Source organism: Cyprinus carpio, chromosome B10 (assembly GCF_018340385.1).
Source record: "Cyprinus carpio isolate SPL01 chromosome B10, ASM1834038v1, whole genome shotgun sequence".
Taxonomy (NCBI): Eukaryota; Metazoa; Chordata; class Actinopteri; order Cypriniformes; family Cyprinidae; genus Cyprinus; species Cyprinus carpio.
Window position 1 is genome coordinate 23,645,076 of NC_056606.1, and position 21,723 is coordinate 23,666,798.

Below are 21,723 nucleotides of genomic sequence, written 5' to 3' on the forward strand. Positions count from 1 at the left end.
ACTCACATCACAACTTCAGTCCAGTCTTAACCTTCCACACAAACCATGAAACTTCCATTTTCTTTTACATAGCTTAATTTAAATTATTTTGATTCAGATGTTTAGTCTCTGTAACAGTGGAATCATTAAGAAGTATCATGCTGGAATTATTATTGATCATATCAATGAGAATCAACAGAGGTCAGTTGCTTTAGACTAGTATTTCAAGTTAGTTATCAACTTTTTTAATCAGCTGTATAAAAATTATAATTTGAGAACAAAAAGACTTATTGTCCGTTTTTAATTATCTACAATTATTATTATTATTATTATTATTAATAATATATTATATTTTAGACAAAAATAAATTTTATTAACAACATTATATAATTTAAAAATTAAATAGAAAATTACGCAGTTAAGCAAAAATATGACTTAAATTTTACAAGTTTAAAAATGTTTAGTCATAATTTGCATATTTCGATTTTTTTTTAAATAAATCTGTATAAATACCAGTTTAATTTGTTCATAAATATTTTTGTCTGCAGAAAAATATTTTACTAAAATAATATAAAAATACACACTTAAAAAAATAAACTGACAACTATACAGAACTACAAAAAAAAAAATCTATTTTTACTGTATTATACTGTTTATTTACTGTTTTTTACTATTATACTTAAGCCATGTTTTCCCATAATTTAAGTGTATTTTAGTATTTTCAGTTGAATTTATAAGTATAAATATATTGTTTTTATATATTTATATTAATGTATGGTAGTATATATTTATTGTTTTTAGTAAAATATTTTACTGTATATAAAATAATATTTATGAAAAGGCATACTTAAAATTTAATCTGAAGACAGCTTGAACCATCCAAGATAAATTACTGAATGTAATGTCTCTGAAGTAATCAGAAGATGCAGAAATCAGTTCAGATCACAAAATGCCAGGTAACAAATACATTTTATTGGATCACCAAAGCCAATTTTGACTCTCATTTGTAGTATTAATTTTGGACTCCTTAGAGAACACCCACATACAACACATGGAAGTGAAAATGTGCAAGTAGCTGTAGTAGTAAAAGTTTTGCTGATCTAGTAACATGTCACATCAGAGGCTGCGGTTTCATGTTAATGCATCCCATTATCTCCTCTGCAGGTGCAGCGAACCATCGCCAAACAGATCCAGATGGTGAAGCAGATCGGGAAGGGCCGCTATGGCGAGGTGTGGATGGGCCGCTGGAGGGGCGAACGGGTCGCTGTCAAGGTCTTCTTCACCACAGAAGAGGCCAGCTGGTTCAGAGAGACCGAGATCTACCAGACCGTCCTGATGAGACACGAGAACATCCTGGGTAAGGAAGCTCCTGATACGTGCTAAAACAATATGGATTTTTCATTGCCCAATGCCCAATCTTAGTAAGCAGTGTGGCCAATGGCTGATATAATGGCTGGATAATAAAAAAATTCATAACTGAAATTATATATTTATTTAATAACATAATATTTTCTAAATTAAATTGTAAATAACTATGATGAAGAATTTGAAATTAATAAAAAAATGTAAATAAAAAGATTTATTTAAATGGAATCTTCTTGATTCTGAATTGTGTGTTGAAATGAAAATGTGTTTTTATCAACAAGTAAAAAAGTGCAACAATTTCTGACAACTACTTTTAGACGTATTGGCCTTACAGAACAAAAAAAGTAAGAAATGGCAAATATTGGTCACTAATATCGGTTGCTCAGTACTTATGAATAGTCAAATCAGATCCAGATTAAAAATTCAAAATATCGGCCAATATATCGGTTGAGAAGTTCTGACTGGTCTGATTAGATCCAAATGAAAAAATGGCAAATATCAGCCGACATATTGGTTGAACACTAGTTTTGATCGGTCAGATCAGATCTGAATAAAAAAAATCCAAATATCGGCCGATATGTCGGTTAAGGACTAGTTGTAATCGTTCAGAAATAAAATTATTGGCAAATATTGGCAGATATATTGGTTGACCACTAGTTCTGATTGGTCAGATCAGGTCTGAAATAAAAAAAATTGTCAAATATCGGCCAATATATTGGTTAAGGACTAGTTGCAATTGGTCAGATGAGATCCAAAGTAAAAAAAGTCAAATATCGACCGACATATTGGTTGAACACTAGTTCTCATTGGTCAGATCAGATCTGAAATATAAAAAAAAAAAGTCAAATATCAGCCGATATATCGATTGCGGACTAATTCTGATTGGTCAGATCAGATCTGAAATAAAATAATTGTGAAACATTGGCAGATATATCGGTTGACCACTAGTTCTGACTGGTCAGATCTGTCCTTTTCCCATGTTCCCGTCAGGTTACATCGCGGCGGATATCAAGGGCACAGGTTCGTGGACGCAGCTGTATCTGATCACAGACTATCACGAGAACGGCTCGCTGTACGACTACCTCAAATCCACCACGCTGGACACCAAAGCGCTGCTGCGGCTGGCGTACTCCGCTGTCTCCGGCCTCTGCCACCTGCACACTGAGATCTTCGGCACGCAGGGCAAACCGGCCATCGCTCACCGAGACCTGAAGAGCAAAAACATCCTGGTGAAGAAGAACAGCACCTGCTGCATCGCTGACCTCGGGCTCGCCGTCAAATTCATCAGGTACAGCAGCTAATACATCTATGGCCTTTATAACCTTATTACATCAGACTGATGTTAGACAGATAATTATCCAAGCTTAATTTTAGGACAGGTTACAGATTATGTAATAGACCATATAATTTTTCCTGTGAGTTATGGGTTTTAGTGATTTGCGTTTTATGGGGGGAAAAACAATACACAGGCATTTGATTTTATTTATTTTTAGACAAACGTTACAGTTATATAAACTGTATAAAAGTTATAATTGCGTGTCATGATGTTATTTTTAGAAATGAATAAAGAAATTATACAAAAGTATTAACATTTTTATATATAAATATTAACATATGTACTGTTGAATTTTGTGAAATATTATTCATTCATCATTATCACTTATCAGACAAAACACAAAAAGTGGAATGATACAAAACTATAAAAATGTTGAATTTTATAAATCACACACATATACATACACACACACACACGCACACACACACACACACACACACACACACACACACACACACACATAGTGCTGGCCAATGGTTAATTATGATTAAGCGCATCCAAAATAAAACTTTTTGTTTATATACTGTAGTATATGTTTGTGTATTTACACACATTTAGTATATATGCTAAAAATATTTACATTTATACACAAGTATTTACATATATTTATAATATATATATATATATATATTTATATATATATATATATATATTATATATATATATATATATATATATATACTTATTTGTAATAATCATGTCAATTTGAATGTTAGGATGCTTTTGTATGAAATTAAAGAGTAAATTAAGAACATGTTCAAATATTTAGATATATAAATATTTTTTATTAATTATGCAAGTTTTATTGAATATATAATATATGTGTGTTGTACTTAAATTTCGAAATTCTCTTTTCAGTTATATACAACCATACATACATAGATACATGCATGCACTGAAATTATTCAAAAAGTATTAAAGTATATGTAGGATGTTTTTTTTATTTTTTTTTATTATATTATATTTTTATGTTGAATGACCCCACCCACCCCCCACAGAAAGAGTGTAATGTTATGATTGACATCATCAAGTTGATGATGATCTTTGACACTTCTGGTGATGATGTGGAGGTGTTGTTTGATAGCTTCAGCGGTGTGTGTTTGTGTTTATTGTCCCTGATGTTCGTCTGCTGTGGGTTTGTTGTCAGTGACACTAATGAAGTGGACATCCCATCCAACACGCGGGTCGGCACCAAACGCTACATGCCTCCGGAGGTGCTGGACGAAAGCCTGAACAGCTGCCATTTCCAGTCCTACATCATGGCAGACATGTACAGCTTCGGCCTGATCCTGTGGGAGATGGCCAGGAGATGTGTGTCCGGCGGTGAGTCCAGCGCAGTGCCCAGCTGCTTGATTTGATCTGTCAGGATCTGATTATTTTCTGTAGTCCTCACAGCCTCTGTAGACTGCATTAGTGGCTGTCCACTTTTCCAGCAGACTCCGTTCCTTCGGGTGAAACACTACAGGCTAAAACTGTTTCATGCATCGGTCAGTGGCGAGATTTTGGGTTATTTGGCTGTTCACAAAGTGCTTGTTTCAAAGCAGTGAAAGGAGAACATTCAAAATACACTTTTATGTGTTTATTTTACTGCACTTCCTTTATGTGATGTATTTAAAGTGTAAGTAATTCGTAATAATTGTATTCATTTATTGATTTTACCCTATTCCCCAATCTCATTTTGTCAAAAAAGTATTTATTATTATTATTATTTATTAACCAAACCAAACCAATAATGGTTTTTGTGCAGAATCATTAATAATTTAGTTCCACCTAATTATTTTTCATTAAGTTTAAATAATGTGGGTTGATGGCTTCAACAGAAGGATATGCAAGCAATTAATAATTGACAATGGAAAAATTATAACAGTTAAAATGTTATGATATTATTGATCAGAGTGTGTTGTGAGGTTAAAGCATACTGAAAATAAACAGTAAAAATAGTGAGCTAGACTGTAAAAAAATCAATTTGAGTGCAAAATGTTTGTATACCTAATTTGTTTTATTTATTAAGTGTATTAGAAACCAGGAACCTCGTTTATAAAATGTTGCGCAGAAACATCCTAAATTTGATCTTACAGTCATCTCTGAAATATGTGCATGTGTGATTCATAGAATTAATGTACGCACAAAAAACTCACGTACACGTCTCTTTCATCGCAAATGATCTTGAACTTGCGCGCAACTGAATGGTTTCAGCTCTCTGCCTTGTAAACGACTCCTAGTTCATGTCATTAACATATAAAAGACCACCAGTCATCGTCCAAATCCTTTCATTTAGAACAGCTAAGTACTTTTCCACATCAAAGGCAGTTTTTCCAGATAGGAGTGTTGGTGTGGATGTAACGGTATGGAAATTACCACGGTAATCAGTATTATCACGGTATTGTTAAAATGTGCTGGAAATGTTCAAATATTTTTTTTTTTTTTTAGAAGTTTTGTAATTATAATCATCAAACAATTAAAAAAAAAAAAAAAACTTTTTGTTTGCATAAACACTAAAACTATAACATGACCCATGTCTGGGTTTTAAACGACAGCATGACTGAAACAGTTTATCTAATAGCATGTACGAAATAATGCTTTGGAAATGTTTAATTAAAAGCTAAACCTCACATCTTTAGCCTTTAAATTAAATAAAGGGTTAAGTCAAATGCATAATGAATTAATAAATGTTTATTTGTGTCCCTGGTGCACAAAAGCAGTCTTAAGTAGCACAGGTATATTTGTAGCAATAGACAACAATACATTGTATGGATCAAAATTATCCATTTTTCTTTAATGCCAAAAATCATTAGGATATTAAGTAAAGATCATGTTCCATGAAGATATTTAGTAAATTTCCTACTGTAAATATATCAAAACTTAATTTTTGTTTAGTAATATGCATTGCTAAGAACTTCATTTGAACAACTTTAAAGATGATTTTCTCAATATTTAGATTTTTTTGCTCCCTCAGATTCCAGATTTTCAAATAGTTGTATCTCAGACAAATATTGTCCTCCTAACAAACCATACATCAATGGAGAGATCATTTATTCAGCTTTCAGATGATGTATGATTCTCAGTTAACTCAACTCGAAAAATGTACCCTAATGACTGGTTTTGTGGTCCAGAGTCACATACTGTATATGTATTTTATCTGCTCCATAAATAATTCTATATAACTTATGTGAATTGTTTAGATGTATAGAATCCACATAAGCTTGTTTTTCATCAACCGGTCAGAATTTACAGCAGGGCATGCGAATTCACTCACAGAAAGTGCTGCACACAGACTGAATGTGAATGTAAGTGTCTGTAAATCCGGTCTCTGACAGCAGGTGGCGCTGACGGAGCAGCAGAATTACAGCTGTTTACCGTAACCTCCTGCACAAAGCAGCATTGTGATTAAAACACTAATTATTAGGTATGACATGGAGCGAAGATGAAAACAAAATGCACTTGAATCTTCTCTGAAGACAGAGAGAACCCTGAGAGGTAGATTCATATAATTAATTACTTCATATATTCATTTGTATAATTCCCTCAGCGCTCTTTTAAAACCTCTGTTTTCACACAAAATAAAACTACTCTGCTGCTGCGCGCACGTGAAACTGGTGTATTTGTTGATGCATCATGACATGCTGTGATCTGAAGCGCTGTTCTGCTGTGTGTGGTCCTGCAGGGATGGTGGAGGAGTATCTGCTGCCGTATCACGAGCTGGTGCCGACCGACCCGTCCTACGAGGACATGAGGGAGGTGGTGTGTGTCAAGAGACAGAGACCCTCGTTCCCCAACCGCTGGAGCAGCGACGAGGTACAGACGCTCACATAGAGCTGCGTTCTTCACCAAAACTGCCTCCGTTTCCTTGCTGAACTCTGTGAAGCTTCTCAATTATATTTAATACGCAAATGTCCTGAAAATGATACACTTAGCTGTCAGTGTACTCCATGTGTTTTGTTGTGTGATTGATAGTTTAGAGTGTTTTATTCAGTAAAAGCTCTTTTAGTGTAATTGTACAAGCGTCCAGCTTCAGCTGCTGCTTCTGGTGTCAGATCTTGAGTGATTTTGATCAAGTAAACATCAGAATAACTGCAGTAATATCTCCAGATGAACTCTTACTGGACTGAAGCAGCTCAGCTTTACTTGATTCTCCATCAATCATGTTTTAGAGTATCAAATCTGATCATCAGGATCTTTTGAGGAGCGTTTGTTTCCAGAAGCTTTACTTTCACTGTTACTCAGCGGAGGAATGATCTTCACAAGCCTCCAGAACATCTCACATCTTCTGAGGAGCCTTCATTTCTTCATCTCTCAATCACTGCATTATATGTTTGGATCATTTACATCTCATCTCACTGAGACACATTACTGCAGATATGTGACCATGGATCACAAAACCAGTCATAAGGGTCAATTTTTGGAAATTGAGATTCATGCATCATCTGAAAGCTGAATAAATAATCTCTCCATTGATGTCTGGTTTGTTAGGAGGACAATATTTGTCTGAGATACAACTATTTGAAAATCTGGAATCTGAGGGAGCAAAAAAATCTAAATATTGAGAAAATCATCTTTAAAGTTGTTCAAATGAAGTTCTTAGCAATGCATATTACTAATCAAAAATTAAGTTTTGATATATTTACAGTAGGAGATTTACAAAATATCTTCATGGAACATGATCTTAATATCCTAATGATTTTTGGCATAAAATAAAAATGATAATTTTGACCCATACAATGTATTGTTGTCTATTGCTACAAATATACCTGTGCTACTGATGACTGCTTCTGTGCTGCAGGGACACAAACAGAAAGATGAGAGATACGCATGTAGTTTTATAGGTGTGTGTTATAAACTGACATTACAAGCATCAGAATGGTCTTATTTGGAGCAGCATCGCAGCATGTGCATGATGCTCTTAGTTGTCGTGTCTGAATACAATGGATAGGTTTGCTGTGTGTATATATACACGAGTCAGAAAAGCCTTGTTAGACAGTCAAGTAGTTGTTGCAAACACACAACTTATACATGTGGCATATTCTTTAATCCAAAGCAGTTTGCATGAGGCACAAGAGCCCAGAGCAGACGGAGAGAGCAAACAGACCAGAGTCAGGGAGAAAGAAAGAAGCGTTTGTCATTGCTTCAGGCTTGTGTAGATCATTGTGAACCCTGTTGTTGGAGGCACAGCAGCACTTCTGAAGAGCTGGTAATGAAGCACACCGGATGAATTATTAGAGAGTCAAAGAGCCAAGATGGCTGGGTCTCACAAAATACATCCAAAATGTGTCCTGCTGGAGGAGAGTGGTGTACGTGGATGTAGAAGTCAGCAGTAAAGGAAAGCAGCACATCTGGATCTTGCATGAAGCTGGTAGATGGCACAAGACGAGGAAGAAATGTGGCAGGATTATTTCTAATCATGGCAATGAACAGAAGTCAGTTGGTTGCACTTTATATGATACAAAGAGCTTCACAGAAATAAACAGGAAAGTTGCAAAAGCAATGAAGTGAAATGCATCAAATTGGAGTGAAAGGGCAAATAGGAGAATTCAATATAGTGCTAAAGCAGCTGCTTATATACTGCCTCACCAACCCCAGCACAGCTGATCCACACACTCCATTAATGTAAAATGCATTATAATGATTCATAATGTGCATTGTAATACATTACATTTTGTCATGATTAGAACACAACTTAAAATACATAGTGTAACAATGAATTCTTAACTGTGGTTACAGTTATTTATCAGATTGCACAGGTGCATTACAACAAGCCATAATTAATGCATTAAAAAATAAATTCGTAATGCATTATACCTAAAGGCTTTAAATAAATTTTAAACCCATTGCATTTTACATCTGATGCTGCTGCGATCGCCGCCAGTCTCTAAACTCATACTCTCGTCATTTTCCACACGACTCGCACAAACACAAGCTTGTTTCTGCAAAGAAGTTTTCAACAAGAAGCTCTGGTACACTGAATCCAGTCTGAACAGTCAAACTGAAACACATTTCCAGAAATGCAATTTGGATAGGATTTCAAACCACATATGAATGCACTTTCTAAAATTCAGATTTCAGTGGATTTTTTGGTTATTCACACATGCTGCACACTGATCGCATCGCAATGCACAAAAATCAGATTTGGACTGACACTCTGAGCAAGGCTTGAAGGCAGGCGTTGATTTTTTTATCATTCATTTCTAATACATTTGTACTGTATGAAGCTGACTTGTGTGTTTGTGTGTCCAGTGTCTGCGGCAGATGGGCAAACTGATGACCGAGTGCTGGGCTCACAATCCTGCGTCCCGTCTGACCGCCCTGCGGGTGAAGAAGACGCTCGCCAAGATGTCCGAGTCTCAAGACATCAAACTGTGACACGAGCGCCGCTCCGTCCCGAGAGTCTGAGGAGACACAGCGGCTTCATCCTGCTTTCTGTGAAAGTTCATTCGAGCCGCTCACCGGACAGAGAAACATCGCCCCCTGCAGGACACCACGGGTCACAGTCCTTCAGATAAACACTGACCGTCAAGCACTCCGCATGCATCTCTAACTCTCAATAATCATCCACAGTTTCTGAAAGCAAACAAACCACTGATTGATCCAATGAAATGTATTTTCCAATTACAAATGAAGCTTTTCCCCTCACATTTTCCAGAAGACTAATGGAAAAGACGGCCAGGTTTATCATCCAGTCGTTTCCTCACTCAATATGTCCTTGTAAAATATGAATGTATATATTGATTGTCATGAGTTAAAGAATAATGTTTTGGTGCGTTACATGAACGTTTGTACAGGATGTGTTCTTTCATGTTGCCTTGTGCCTTATTTAACACACATGTAAAAGTCTAATATTTCATAGTTCTATGTAAATGGAGTGACAAATAAGTGTTTAACATTCCCGTCCCTTTAATAAAATTAAGTTCTGACATGCTCCATACTATTTTCTTTCAGCTTTCTTACAAGGAAACCATAACATTTTCACATCAATTTACAAAGAGTTGAAATAGTGTTTAAAAAAAAAAATTATAATGAACTTTTACTTCCGTTTTTTGGCCACACTTGTTTTCACTTATTTCCAACATCAGGATGAGTTTGTTTCTTTGCGCGTTTATAAGAAATTAAGCCATCATTAAGACATTGCCTCTGAGTAAAAATCATAATCCAAAACATTTCTGATAAAAAGTGTTCATTTAACTTTTGCAGTGCTGAAACAAAAATGCATAAAGAATAAATCTACAAAAATAAATACAATTAAAAAAAATGAACAATAAATTTTTTTTATTGAAAAAACAACAATTACGTCAAAGTATGACCTTTGATAATACTATATTTATGCATATTAGCATGTAAACACATAATAACAACGACACACACTCCAAATCAGTGTTGCATATAAATATAATTTATTACTTGTTTAAAAATTCTTTCTTACATTTTGTACAGAAACTTCACAGAGGAGATGCAAGCGTTTGCAAATTACGTCATGAACGTGCCATAAAAGAATAAGTAACATCCTCACTATAAATATAATAATCGTATGATAACTGTGGAAAGCGACTGCTAGCGGTTTTAGCATGTATAGTTTGCTTTATAAAGAAATCATACATAGAAAGATACAGAAATCAGAAAAATAAAAAAACAGAAAAACACAAAAGAACAAACACTCAAATGGCTATTAGTTAAGTTGGTCTCTGTACACTTTGTATTTTACCGCATGCATCCATCTGTTCAATCACTCACTCTCTCCTGAACGTCCTCCGATCCGCTGCTGTCCGTCCGTTGAGATCGCAACGATTCGCCGTCAACTCTCTTCAGAAACGACGTTCTGTGAATTCTGGCCAGTAAAGTTTATTCCTGAAACGCGTCCAGAAATTCACGATCACGTTTTAGTTGCGATCAAGTGGGTGAACGCTTACAAAACGTTGCTTTAAAGATGTCCGTTGGTTTCCTTTTTCCTCTAAATTTCGATTACACACAGATCACTATGCAACAAAACAATTAATAATCAAAAGAAAACGGAAGAATAACACTGTTAAACCTTACAGTTCAGATGTGTTTGCTGTATATTTACAGGAGGCTGGACAGACGTGTAGTTACAGGCTCAGTCCACTGGGTGGCGCAAAAAACAACGAGACGCCAAACCCGAGAGAAAAACAGAATATAAATAAAGGCATTTCTCAACACAGATCGATAGAAAGGTACCTCCGAGTGTTTTCAGGGAACGAACCGCCACGAGTCACGTGACGTCAAGCCGGAGGTCCAGTATTTGGACAGCAGAGGTCGCGTCTCCAAAGAAAGTGATTGGGATGGGAACGTCTTCCTCTGCTGGGAGCGTGTCTGCCGCGCTCACAGTGATCCGCTGGGACTCCTGGGAAGGATGGGTGTCAGTGCTCGGCGCTCATGATGTTCTCGTGACGTCCCATCTCCTCCAGCACCGCGGCCAGACGGTTCAGATTGCCGTCGGGGAAGTGCTGCGCCTCCCAAAGGTCCAGGATCACGCCGGTCGGACTCGACTTGGTGGCGAAGTAGTTGAGATACCTGCGGAGCGACAGATCAGATGTAGGATTGACCTTTGTTTATCTTCGGAATTGTTTGACCGGTTTAGATTGTTTCTCTTCGGAACACAAATTAAGATATTTTTACTAGAAGATATTTTTTAAATTGTGCGCAAAGAAAACAATAATGATTTATTCAACAATTCTTCTCCCGAGTCGTCCGCTATATTGTAGAGTACCCCAGAACATAAACAGTGCTAATAAACAGTTCAGTAGAAAGATATATTATGTTATTGTTTTCTTTGCATTCTTCACGTTGATGTGGACTAGTTTAACCATGTCCTTGCTACGTTTCTGTGCATTGATCGTAGTAATATCCTTGCTGTCTGTGGAGGATCAGAGAGCTCTCGGATTTCATCAAAAATATCTTAATTTGTGTTCTGAAGATGAACGACATGAGGGTGAATAATTAATAACAGAATTTTCATTTTTGGGAGAACTAACCCTTTAAAACATAAGTGAAAAACACGAACAACTGAAAAAAATACATGAAAAATAAAAAAAGCTATTGAAACTGTTAAATAGAATCAATCTAAAATTATACATAAATACGCACAAACAAACAAACAGATACAAAATGATATAAAATATCATGCCTTCTGAAAAAGTGTGTGTTTTGATTTAGGCAGATAAAGAACTTTTGCACTGCTGAATACAAACAACAAATAAACAAATAAATAAAACAGAAATATTATGGAAAAGCATGAACAAATACAAATAACTAAAATAATTTTAAATGGTCAAAACATTAAAACAAAATGAGAACAAGAGCTACTGAAATTATTAAATCAAACCAGCTCAAATATGAACAAATATAAAAGTTTTTAAATATCATGCCTCTGAAATATTTTGCAGTGCAGAAATATAAAAAAACAAAAAATAAACCAAAAAGAACATTTGAAAACATAAAGAAATAAAATTACAATAAAATATATTAAATAAATGTAAAAAAAAAAAAAAAAAAAAAAAAGCAAAACAAAACTAAAAATATGAAAAAGTAAAAAAAAAAAAAAAGAGAAAAATTTGATATATATATATATAAATATATTAGTTTAGGTATGGGGTCTAGGGATTAATAGGGATTAAGGGATCTAAAATATGGTCATGCAGAATAAGGCTCTATAAGTACTAATGAACTGCCAAAATGCTAGTAATATATTAACTAGTTAATAGTGAAAATTGATCCTTAAAATTTTGTTACAAAATATTTATTTTATTTTGATTATATTGATTTTTCCCTTTATTATACACTTCATTCAATCCAGCACTGGTATTCTTATCACACAATATTTAGGTCATATAAACCAGTGATACACACACTGGTTTGTTTATTTGGTTCCACGAGCCGCTGCTCCGACACATTTACACCTCAGAGAAGAGAAACACAGCAGGAGAGGATGCTGGGAAAACTGTGACAAATACAGGCAGACTGAGAGAGCAGGGGAGGGGCAACACCGCTGGCAGCTCGGCATGCTGGGATAGAAAAGACGCCCCTGCTGAGATGAGTGCAAACACAGAAAACCACTGCAGGACGTCATGTGACCTTATCACTGTTCGTTACATTTATTACATGATTAAACCAGCAGTGAAAAACTATTAATGTGCACTGAAATATGAACACAAACTAAATGACTTTTTCCAATCAAGTCATTTAAAGAATCTCCCAAATCTGACTTTAAATGGTTAAACAGAACCAGCCAATCAGACATGAGGCTGCAGTCTGATTGACACTTAAATTAACCAACCACAGCAGACTTTCTGAATTTTTTGATAAAATGTGTGTTGATTTAGGGAGATGGAACTTTTGTGGTGTTAAACAAAAAAATAAAATAGAATAAAAAAAAGTCAATCATTAAAACAAACAAAAATACAAATGAAAACAAATAAAAAATATTCAAAACATACAAAAAAAAATTAAAAAAACAAAATTCAATTAAAAATTTAAGAAAAAATGTAAAACATTAAAACAAACAAAAATAAATTCTAAAAAAAATTAAAATATGACAAACTTTTGAATATTATGAAAAAAAAATCAACATTCACAGAAATCCAAAACTAAAATAAAACCTACAGAAAATGTTAAAATAAACTTAAATGCATGTAAATTAAATTAAACATTAAAACAAACAAGATCAACTCACAAAAACGTATCAAAAATATATATATATATTTTTTAAAATAAAGTAAAGTAAAACAAAAAAAAAAAAGTAAAAAAAAAAGTGAAAAAAAAATAAATAAAACAAACTACTGAAATCAGTTCACACATGGAATAACTGAGCTATATATAGTGACAGGTGTGAATGGCTCTGACCTGTCCAGGTTGAGTTTGTGCGCCAGCATCCTCCAGTCGTTCCCGCGGGTCTGCGGCGCGTCCAGACTCCCACACAGCTTCTGCCGGATGGACAGCGGGATCCGGAAGGCGTTGGGACCCACCAGTGTGGTGATGTTACTGGCCGGATCCAGGAGAGACGTGTCGATGCACTGAGAGTCCTGAGCAAACACACACCACAACAACAACATCACACACTGTCTTCACATTCACACTTCTGATCAAACATTTACAATGCTTTCTTTCAGGACAGTTTATACTGTTTATAATCAACCAATCCATCCATCCATCCATCCATCCATCATCCATCCATCTATCATCCATCCATCCATCATCCATCCATCCATCCATCCATCCATCATCCATCCAACCATCCACCCATCTATCATCCATCCATCAATCCATCCATCCATCCATCATCCATCCAACCATCCACCCATCCATCCATCCATCCATCCATCCAACCATCTATCATCCATCCATCCAACCAACCATCTATCATCCATCCATCCAACCATCCACCCATCCATCCATCCATCCATCCATCCATCCATCCATCCATCATCCATCTATCATCCATCCATCCATCAATCCATCCATCATCCATCCATCCATCCATCCATCCATCCATCTATCATCCATCCATCAATCCATCCATCCATCCATCATCCATCCAACCATCCACCCATCCATCCATCCATCCATCCATCCAACCATCTATCATCCATCCATCCAACCAACCATCTATCATCCATCCATCCAACCATCCATCCATCCATCTATCTATCTATCATCCATCCATCCAACCATCTATCATCCATCCAACCATCAATCCATCATCCATCTATCTATCATCCATCCATCCAACCATCAATCCATCCATCCAACCATCTATTATTCATCCATCCAACCATCCATCCATCCATCTATCTATCTATCATCCATCCATCCTACCATCTATCATCCATCCAACCATCAATCCATCATCCATCCATCTATCTATCATCCATCCATCCAACCAACCATCTATCATCCATCCATCCATCTATCTATAATCCATCCATCCATCCAACCATCTATCATCCATCCATCCAACCAACCATCTATCATCCATCCATCCATCTATCTATCTATCATCCATCCATCCAACCATCTATCATCCATCCAACCATCAATCCATCCATCCAACCATCTATCATCCATCCATCCATCTATCTATCTATAATCCATCCATCCAACCATCAATCCATCCAACCAACCATCTATCATCCATCCATCCATCTATCTATCTATCATCCATCCAACCATCTATCATCCATCCAACCATCAATCCATCCATCCAACCATCTATCATCCATCCATCCATCTATCTATCTATAATCCATCCATCCAACCATCAATCCATCCATCCAACCATCTATCATCCATCCATCCAACCAACCATCTATCATCCATCCAACCATCAATCCATCCATCCAACCATCTATCATCCATCCATCCAACCAACCATCTATCATCCATCCATCTATCTATCATCCATCCATCCAACCAACCATCTATCATCCATCCATCCATCATGAAAAAAATTCTCAAAATATTTTTTATTTATACGATCAAAAAGTATTTATACTGTTTATAATACATAAAAATATACCAACACCTATAATAAGCATAAATATATACAAATATTTGTCAGAATATTTATATAAATGTCAAATACTATTTATAATAAATAATAATACATAATATTTGTCAAAATATTTAACATTTATAAAAAAATTTATACTGTTTATAATAAATAAATACATTTTGTCAAAAACTTTAAAAGATTTGGTAAAAAGGTAAAAAAATGATCAATTATTTAAAAAAAATTCTCTATTTAGAATTTTGTCGAACCAAAAAAATTGTGAAATGAGTCCACGAGTTCAAGAGATGCACCTGTTTTAGTTATTAGAACAAAGCCCAATGAAACGAGCCGATAAATGAGCAGCAGAAACTGAGATCCTGCAGGAGACGAGATCAGCAGGATTTTATGACAATCATCGGAGGACAGACGCGTTCAGTCGCCTGAAGAAGATGAAGGTCAGAGGTCACCCGTCACAGACGCTTGAGGTGTGAGCCGCTCGCGTCACATACAGACGCCTCCAGAACATTACATCACGCTTAATATCGTCTGAATGCTATTTCATCACACTTACAAACAGATGCTCAAAAGCAGTGGTATTTGAAGCAGTTTTTTTTTTTTTTTTTTTAAGTACAATTAAGAAATCACAGTTTTTAATTAATATTGTGAAACACCTTTTTTTTTAATAATTTAGTATTTTAACATTTTAATTTTGCTTTAATTTTTATAAATTTTAGCATTTGTTGTTTTTATAATGTCTATTTAGTTCTTATTTTTAGCTTTAGTAGTTACATATTAGTAGTTATACAAATACATATATATTGTGTAACATTATAACATCCTTAAAAATCATTAAAAAATTTACAGTGAGGGTGAATTTCAAAACGATAGTCGCAGGCTGCAGCCCTAACACATCAATAAATATAAATAGTTAAAAAAAAAAGAATTAGATTCACACAAAGGCTCTTACCACATGTTATGGTTATTAAACAGTAATTTTGAAAACCTTATGTTGTATTAAGGGGCATTCATTTAAATCTATAGGCTAATAAACGTTTTTGAACGAAAAATCCTGACCTTGGCATTAATCCTCTGTACGGGATGGGGGGGTTATGGTCGGGGTATTTGGTTCTAGTTGCAGCTAATAATCCTGCTCTCAGTATGTTTGATTCTTCTTCTTCTTCTTTATTTATTTATTAAGCACTTTTACACAACTTGTCATTGAACAAAGTGCTGTACAAACACATAAACAATCATAAAAACATACATCATTAACACCACATATAAATAACAATGAAATAAACCCCTCAGTTTGATAACCTACAAATGCAACTACTATACCCCATTAAATGCTAGAGCTAGGAGGTTTTCTTTAAGCTTATGTTTAAAAACAGTAAATGTACGTTCCAATCTGATAGAAAGGGGTAGATCATTCCAGAGTTTAGGAGCTATCGCTACAAAAGCTCGATCTCCACTTCTCCGCTTTGTTCTTGGAGTCGTTAAAACCAGCTGGTCAGCTGACCTCAAGGACCGTTTTGGTTTGTATTTCTTAATAAGATTTGCCAGGTACAACGGAGCCATACCATGCAGTGATTTATAAACAAATATTAAAATTTTAAGATTTATTCTGTAGTCAATCGGTAGCCAATTTAAAGAGCTCAATACTGGGGTAATGTGGTCTCGCTTACGAGTACCCGTCAAAAGTCTCGCGGCGGCGTTTTGAACTAGTTGTAAGCATTTAATCAGTGTCTTATTTAGGCCGACATATAGCGCATTGCAGTAATCTAGTCTTGTAAATATAAATGCATGAATAAGCTTTTCGAGATCACGAGTGGGCAGAAATGGTTTCATTTTCGCTATTAATCTTAAATGATAGAAGCAAGACTTAACGACAGAATAAATTTACATTTACATTTACATTTAATCATTTAGCAGACGCTTTTATCCAAAGCGACTTACAAATGAGAACAGTAGAAACAATCAGAAAACAACAGGGTAAGGTCAGAAAACAACAACGGTATACAAGTGCTATGACAAGTCTCAGTTAGTCTAGTACAGAACATGTAGCCAGGGTTTTTTTTTTTTTTTTTTTTTTTTTTTTTTTTTTGCATATGATAGAAGAGAAAAAGAAAAAAAGGTAAGTACTAATATTAGTTAGTTAAGTGCAGGCGAAAAAGATGAGTCTTTAGATGTTTTTTGAAAATGAGTAAAGACTCAGCTGTTCGAATTGAGATCGGAAGGTCATTCCACCAGCTGGGAGCAGTCCAGGAAAAAGTCCGTGAGAGTGATTTTGAACCGCTTTGGGATGGCAACACAAGGCTTCGTTCACTTGCAGAGCGCAAACTTCTGGAGGGTGCATAAGATTGAACTAGTGAGTTTAGGTAAGTTGGCGCCGTGCCAGTGGTCGTTTTGTAGGCATGCATCAGTACCTTGAATTTGATGCGAGCGGCTACTGGTAGCCAGTGTAACCTGATGAGGAGAGGAGTAACATGGGCTGTTTTCGGCTCATTGAAGACAACCCTCGCTGCTGCATTCTGGATCAGTTGCAGAGGCTTGATAGTACATGCAGGAAGGCCCGCCAGGAGAGCATTGCAATAGTCAAGTCTGGAGAGAACAAGAGCTTGGACAAGAAGTTGGGTGGATTGCTCTGACAGGAAGGGTCTAATCTTCCTAATGTTGAATAAGGCAAATCTACAGGACCGGGTAGTTGTAGCAATATGGTCTGTGAAGCTTAACTGATGATCCATCACAACTCCTAGGTTTCTGGCTGTCCTGGAAGGAGTTATGGTTGACGAACCCAGCTGTATAGAGAAGTTGTGATGAAACGATGGGTTAGCTGGAACCACCAGCAGTTCAGTCTTAGTAAGGTTGAGCTGAAGGTGATGGTCATTCATCCAGCTAGAAATGTCACTCAGACAGGCTGAAATGCGAGCAACTACCGTCGGGTCATATGGTTGGAATGAGAAGTAGAGTTGAGTGTCATCAGCATAGCAGTGATAGGAAAAGCCATGCTTCTGAATGACAGATCCTAATGACGTCATGTAGATGGAGAAGAGAAGCGGTCCAAGTACTGAGCCTTGAGGAACCCCAGTAGCAAGTTGTTGTGACTTAGAAACTTCACCCCTCCAAGACACCATGAAGGATCTATCAGACAGGTAGGAGTTAAGCCACTGGAGTGCAGTTCCAGAGATGCCCATCTTTCTGAGGGTGGATAGGAGAATCTGGTGATTAACAGTGTCAAAAGCAGCAGACAGGTCCAGCAAAATGAGCACTGAGGATTTTGAAGCTGCTCTTGCCAGTCGCAGGGCTTCAGTAACCGAGAGCAGGGCAGTCTCAGTTGAGTGGCCACTTTTGAAGCCAGATTGGTTGCGATCCAGGAGGTTGTTCTGTACAAGAAACATAGAGAGCTGGTTGAACACAGCTCGTTCGAGTGTCTTTGCAATGAATGGAAGAAGGGATACCGGTCTGTAGTTTTCTAGAAGTGCTGGATTTAGAGATGGTTTCTTCAGCAGTGGGCTTACCCGAGCCTGCTTAAATGCTGAGGGAAATGTTCCAGAGTGAAGAGAGGAGTTGATAATGTGAGTAAGTGAAGGTATGACTGAAGAAGAAAACGGTTGAAGGAGGTGAGTGTGGGGATCGGATCCAGTGGGCAAGTAGTAGGATGACTGGAGAGGATAAGCTTGGAAACGTCCGTCTCTGAGAGTGGAGAGAAGGAGGAGAACGAGTGAGCATTAGTCGTTGTGAAGTTATCCTCAGTCTGCAGTGTGGAGAATTGGTCACTGATGTTTCTTGTCTTATTTGTGAAGAAAACTGCAAAGTCATCAGCTGTAAGAGTCGATTGAGGAGGAGGTGGAGGCGGATTAAGAAGAGAAGAGAAGGTTTTGAAGAGTGTCCGAGCGTCACAACAGTTGTTAATCTTGTCGTGGTAATATGATGCTTTAGCAGTGAAGACGTCTGCAGAGAAGGAAGAGAGGAGAGAGAGACTGATACACACTGAGGTCGGTAGAGTTTCTTGATTTAAGCCATTTCCTCTCTGCAGCCCTGAGTTTAGAGCGATGTTCACGGAGTACATCGGACAGCCAAGGGGCAGATGGGGTGGTGCGTGCTGGTCTAGACGACAGTGGCCAAAAGTTGTCCAAGCAAGAGGTCAGAGTGGAACAAAAAGTGTCCGTAGCACTGTTCGTGTCCAGAGCTGAAAACTGCGAGAGTGAAGGAAGTGAGGATGCAACCACAGAGGATAGGCGAGATGGAGAGAGAGTGAGCGTAGGTTCCGTCGAAAGGTGACCCGCGTTGGAGCGTGTGCCGCTTCAGGAGTAAGTGCTAGATTAGCAGTAATGAGGAAGTGGTCTGAGGTGTGCAGTGGAGTAACTAAAGTGTTGTCCACTGAGCAACAGCGCGTGTAGATGAGGTCCAGTTGGTTGCCCGATTTGTGAGTCGCTGTAGTAGAGAGTCGCTTAAGATCAAATGAGGCGAGCAGAGTGTTGAAGTCAGCAGCCTGGGGTTTATCTAGGTGGATGTTGAAGTCACCAAGCAGTACCAGAGGAGTACCATCTTCAGGATAATTTGATAGTAGCACGTCCAACTCCTCCAAGAAGTTTCCCAATTGACCTGGGGGACGATAAATGACCACAAAGTGGATTTTAACAGGGTGGGTTACAGTAACAGCATGTGATTCAAATGAACCGTGACCTGTAGGTGGTGGTTGAAGATCAAATTTCCAATCTTTCGATATAAGGAGGCCAGTACCTCCACCCCTCCCAGTTGTACGAGGGGTGTGAGAACAAGTGAAATGAGAGGAGAGGGCTGCGGGAGTGGCAGTGTCCTCAGGTTTGATCCAGGTCTCAGTCAGTGCCATGAGGCTGAGACCAGAATGAGTAGCAATGGAAGAAATGAAGTCTTCTTTGTTAACAGCGGACTGGCAGTTCCAGAGACCAACTGGAATAGAGAGCGTTGGAGTAGAGGTCAGAGGGACAGGCCTTAGATTTGTCAGGCAGGCCTTCCTTTGACGTACATAGCGTGCTCTCCGAGTGTTAGTAGTGATAGTAGAGATCTGAAAGCACATAGTGAATACAAGTGTCCAAAATAAGTATTTTTTGTACAAAAAATGAAGGGGAGAAAAGCAATACTCAAGTGCCCTGTCGGTGTCCTTGCTCGGTGGAGTCGCGCAGGTAGAGTCGATGGTCTTTACACTCGTCGGTCTTCACACGAGGAGGCTTCACACGAGGACACCTACCACTTATATATTTGCCTGATTACCTGTGATTGAAGTCAGCTAGTCACGCCTCCCTATTTAGAAGACCGAAACTGTCCAGTCCCGCGATAGGCAAACGCAAAACCAAACGCCACAATTCACACGTATTTACCAGGGTCAGACACACAGTAATTAAAGCAAAGTTTCCCTAGCAACGATGATCACGCAGTAGTCTAATGAGAAAACGAGGCAAAAACACTTACAAACTGCTGTCCTTCTCTGTCGCTCGACTGTTTCTTCTGACAAGCGCTTACAGAACAGCTCTTTAAGTACTTTTTACCGGCTTACTGGCTATTGTCACGCCTCCCTATTTAGAAGACCGAAACTGTCCAGTCCCGCGATAGGCAAACGCAAAACCAAACGCCACAATTCACACGTATTTACCAGGGTCAGACACACAGTAATTAAAGCAAAGTTTCCCTAGCAACGATGATCACGCAGTAGTCTAATGAGAAAACGAGGCAAAAACACTTACAAACTGCTGTCCTTCTCTGTCTCTCAAACCTGAGATCACTGTCGAAAAGAACACCTAAATTTCGGACTAATGGCTTACAAAAGGGGGCTTAATCACCCAGATCATCAAGATTATTTGGAACTCCAAACCACACAACTTCAGTTTTCTCTTCATTTAGTTTAAAAAAATTTAAAGATAACCATGATTTAATGTCATGTATACAATTACGCAACAACTCTATTTGGTTCTTGCTGTTCTTTTTCAAAGGGAGATAAATATGCATATCATCTGCATAAAAGTGAAAGGGGATTCCATGCTTGCTAAAAATTGAACCGAGGGGTAGCAAATACAAAGAAAACAAGATTGGGCCAAGAATGGACCCCTGTGGAACCCCACTGAGCAGAGAAGCAGGTTGTGAACGATCTCGACCAATATTTACCAAAAAGGTTCTATTTAAAAGAAAAGACTTGAACCATGCAAGCGCTGTGCCTTGAATTCCTACTACATTTTCTAGACGTGAGAGTAAAATGTCATGGTCAATGGTATCAAACGCAGCGCTGAGGTCTAGTAAAACAAGAACTGCTGAAGACCCTGAGTCGACTGCAGTCAGTAAGTCATTTAAAACCCTGATCAAGGCAGACGCAGTACTGTGAAAAGCCCTAAAACCTGACTGAAAAACTTCAAATATATCGTTTTGAATCAAAAAGCTATTTTTTTTTTATTCAAAACGACCTTCTCCAAAACCTTGGACAGAGATTGGCCAATAATTTGATACAACAGCAGGGTCCAAATGAGTTTTTTTCAAAAGGGGCTGGACAAGAGCGTATTTAAAATGTTTAGGAACAACT

The 21,723-nt window shown here is 37.3% G+C and overlaps 2 protein-coding genes across 7 annotated transcripts in view; one reads left to right on the plus strand and one right to left on the minus strand.

The window, feature by feature from the left end:
• bmpr1bb (bone morphogenetic protein receptor, type IBb) overlaps positions 1–9,590 on the plus strand; it is an 85,162-nt gene extending 75,572 nt beyond the window's left edge. For all 5 annotated transcript variants that reach the window (XM_042733315.1, XM_042733316.1, XM_042733317.1 and 2 more), the window contains 5 exons: positions 1,144–1,336; positions 2,335–2,632; positions 3,828–4,003; positions 6,345–6,475; positions 8,912–9,590. In XM_042733315.1, coding sequence (XP_042589249.1) covers positions 1,144–1,336; positions 2,335–2,632; positions 3,828–4,003; positions 6,345–6,475; positions 8,912–9,037 — 924 coding nt within the window. In that variant the 3' untranslated portion in view covers positions 9,038–9,590. The remainder of the gene's footprint in view (positions 1–1,143; positions 1,337–2,334; positions 2,633–3,827; positions 4,004–6,344; positions 6,476–8,911) is intronic.
• A 1,273-nt stretch (positions 9,591–10,863) lies between these two features.
• LOC109112925 (netrin receptor UNC5C-like) overlaps positions 10,864–21,723 on the minus strand; it is a 196,533-nt gene continuing 185,673 nt past the window's right edge. For both annotated transcript variants that reach the window (XM_042733320.1, XM_042733321.1), the window contains 2 exons: positions 13,529–13,707; positions 10,864–11,200 (listed from right to left, as the gene is read on the minus strand). In XM_042733320.1, coding sequence (XP_042589254.1) covers positions 11,047–11,200; positions 13,529–13,707 — 333 coding nt within the window. In that variant the 3' untranslated portion in view covers positions 10,864–11,046. The remainder of the gene's footprint in view (positions 11,201–13,528; positions 13,708–21,723) is intronic.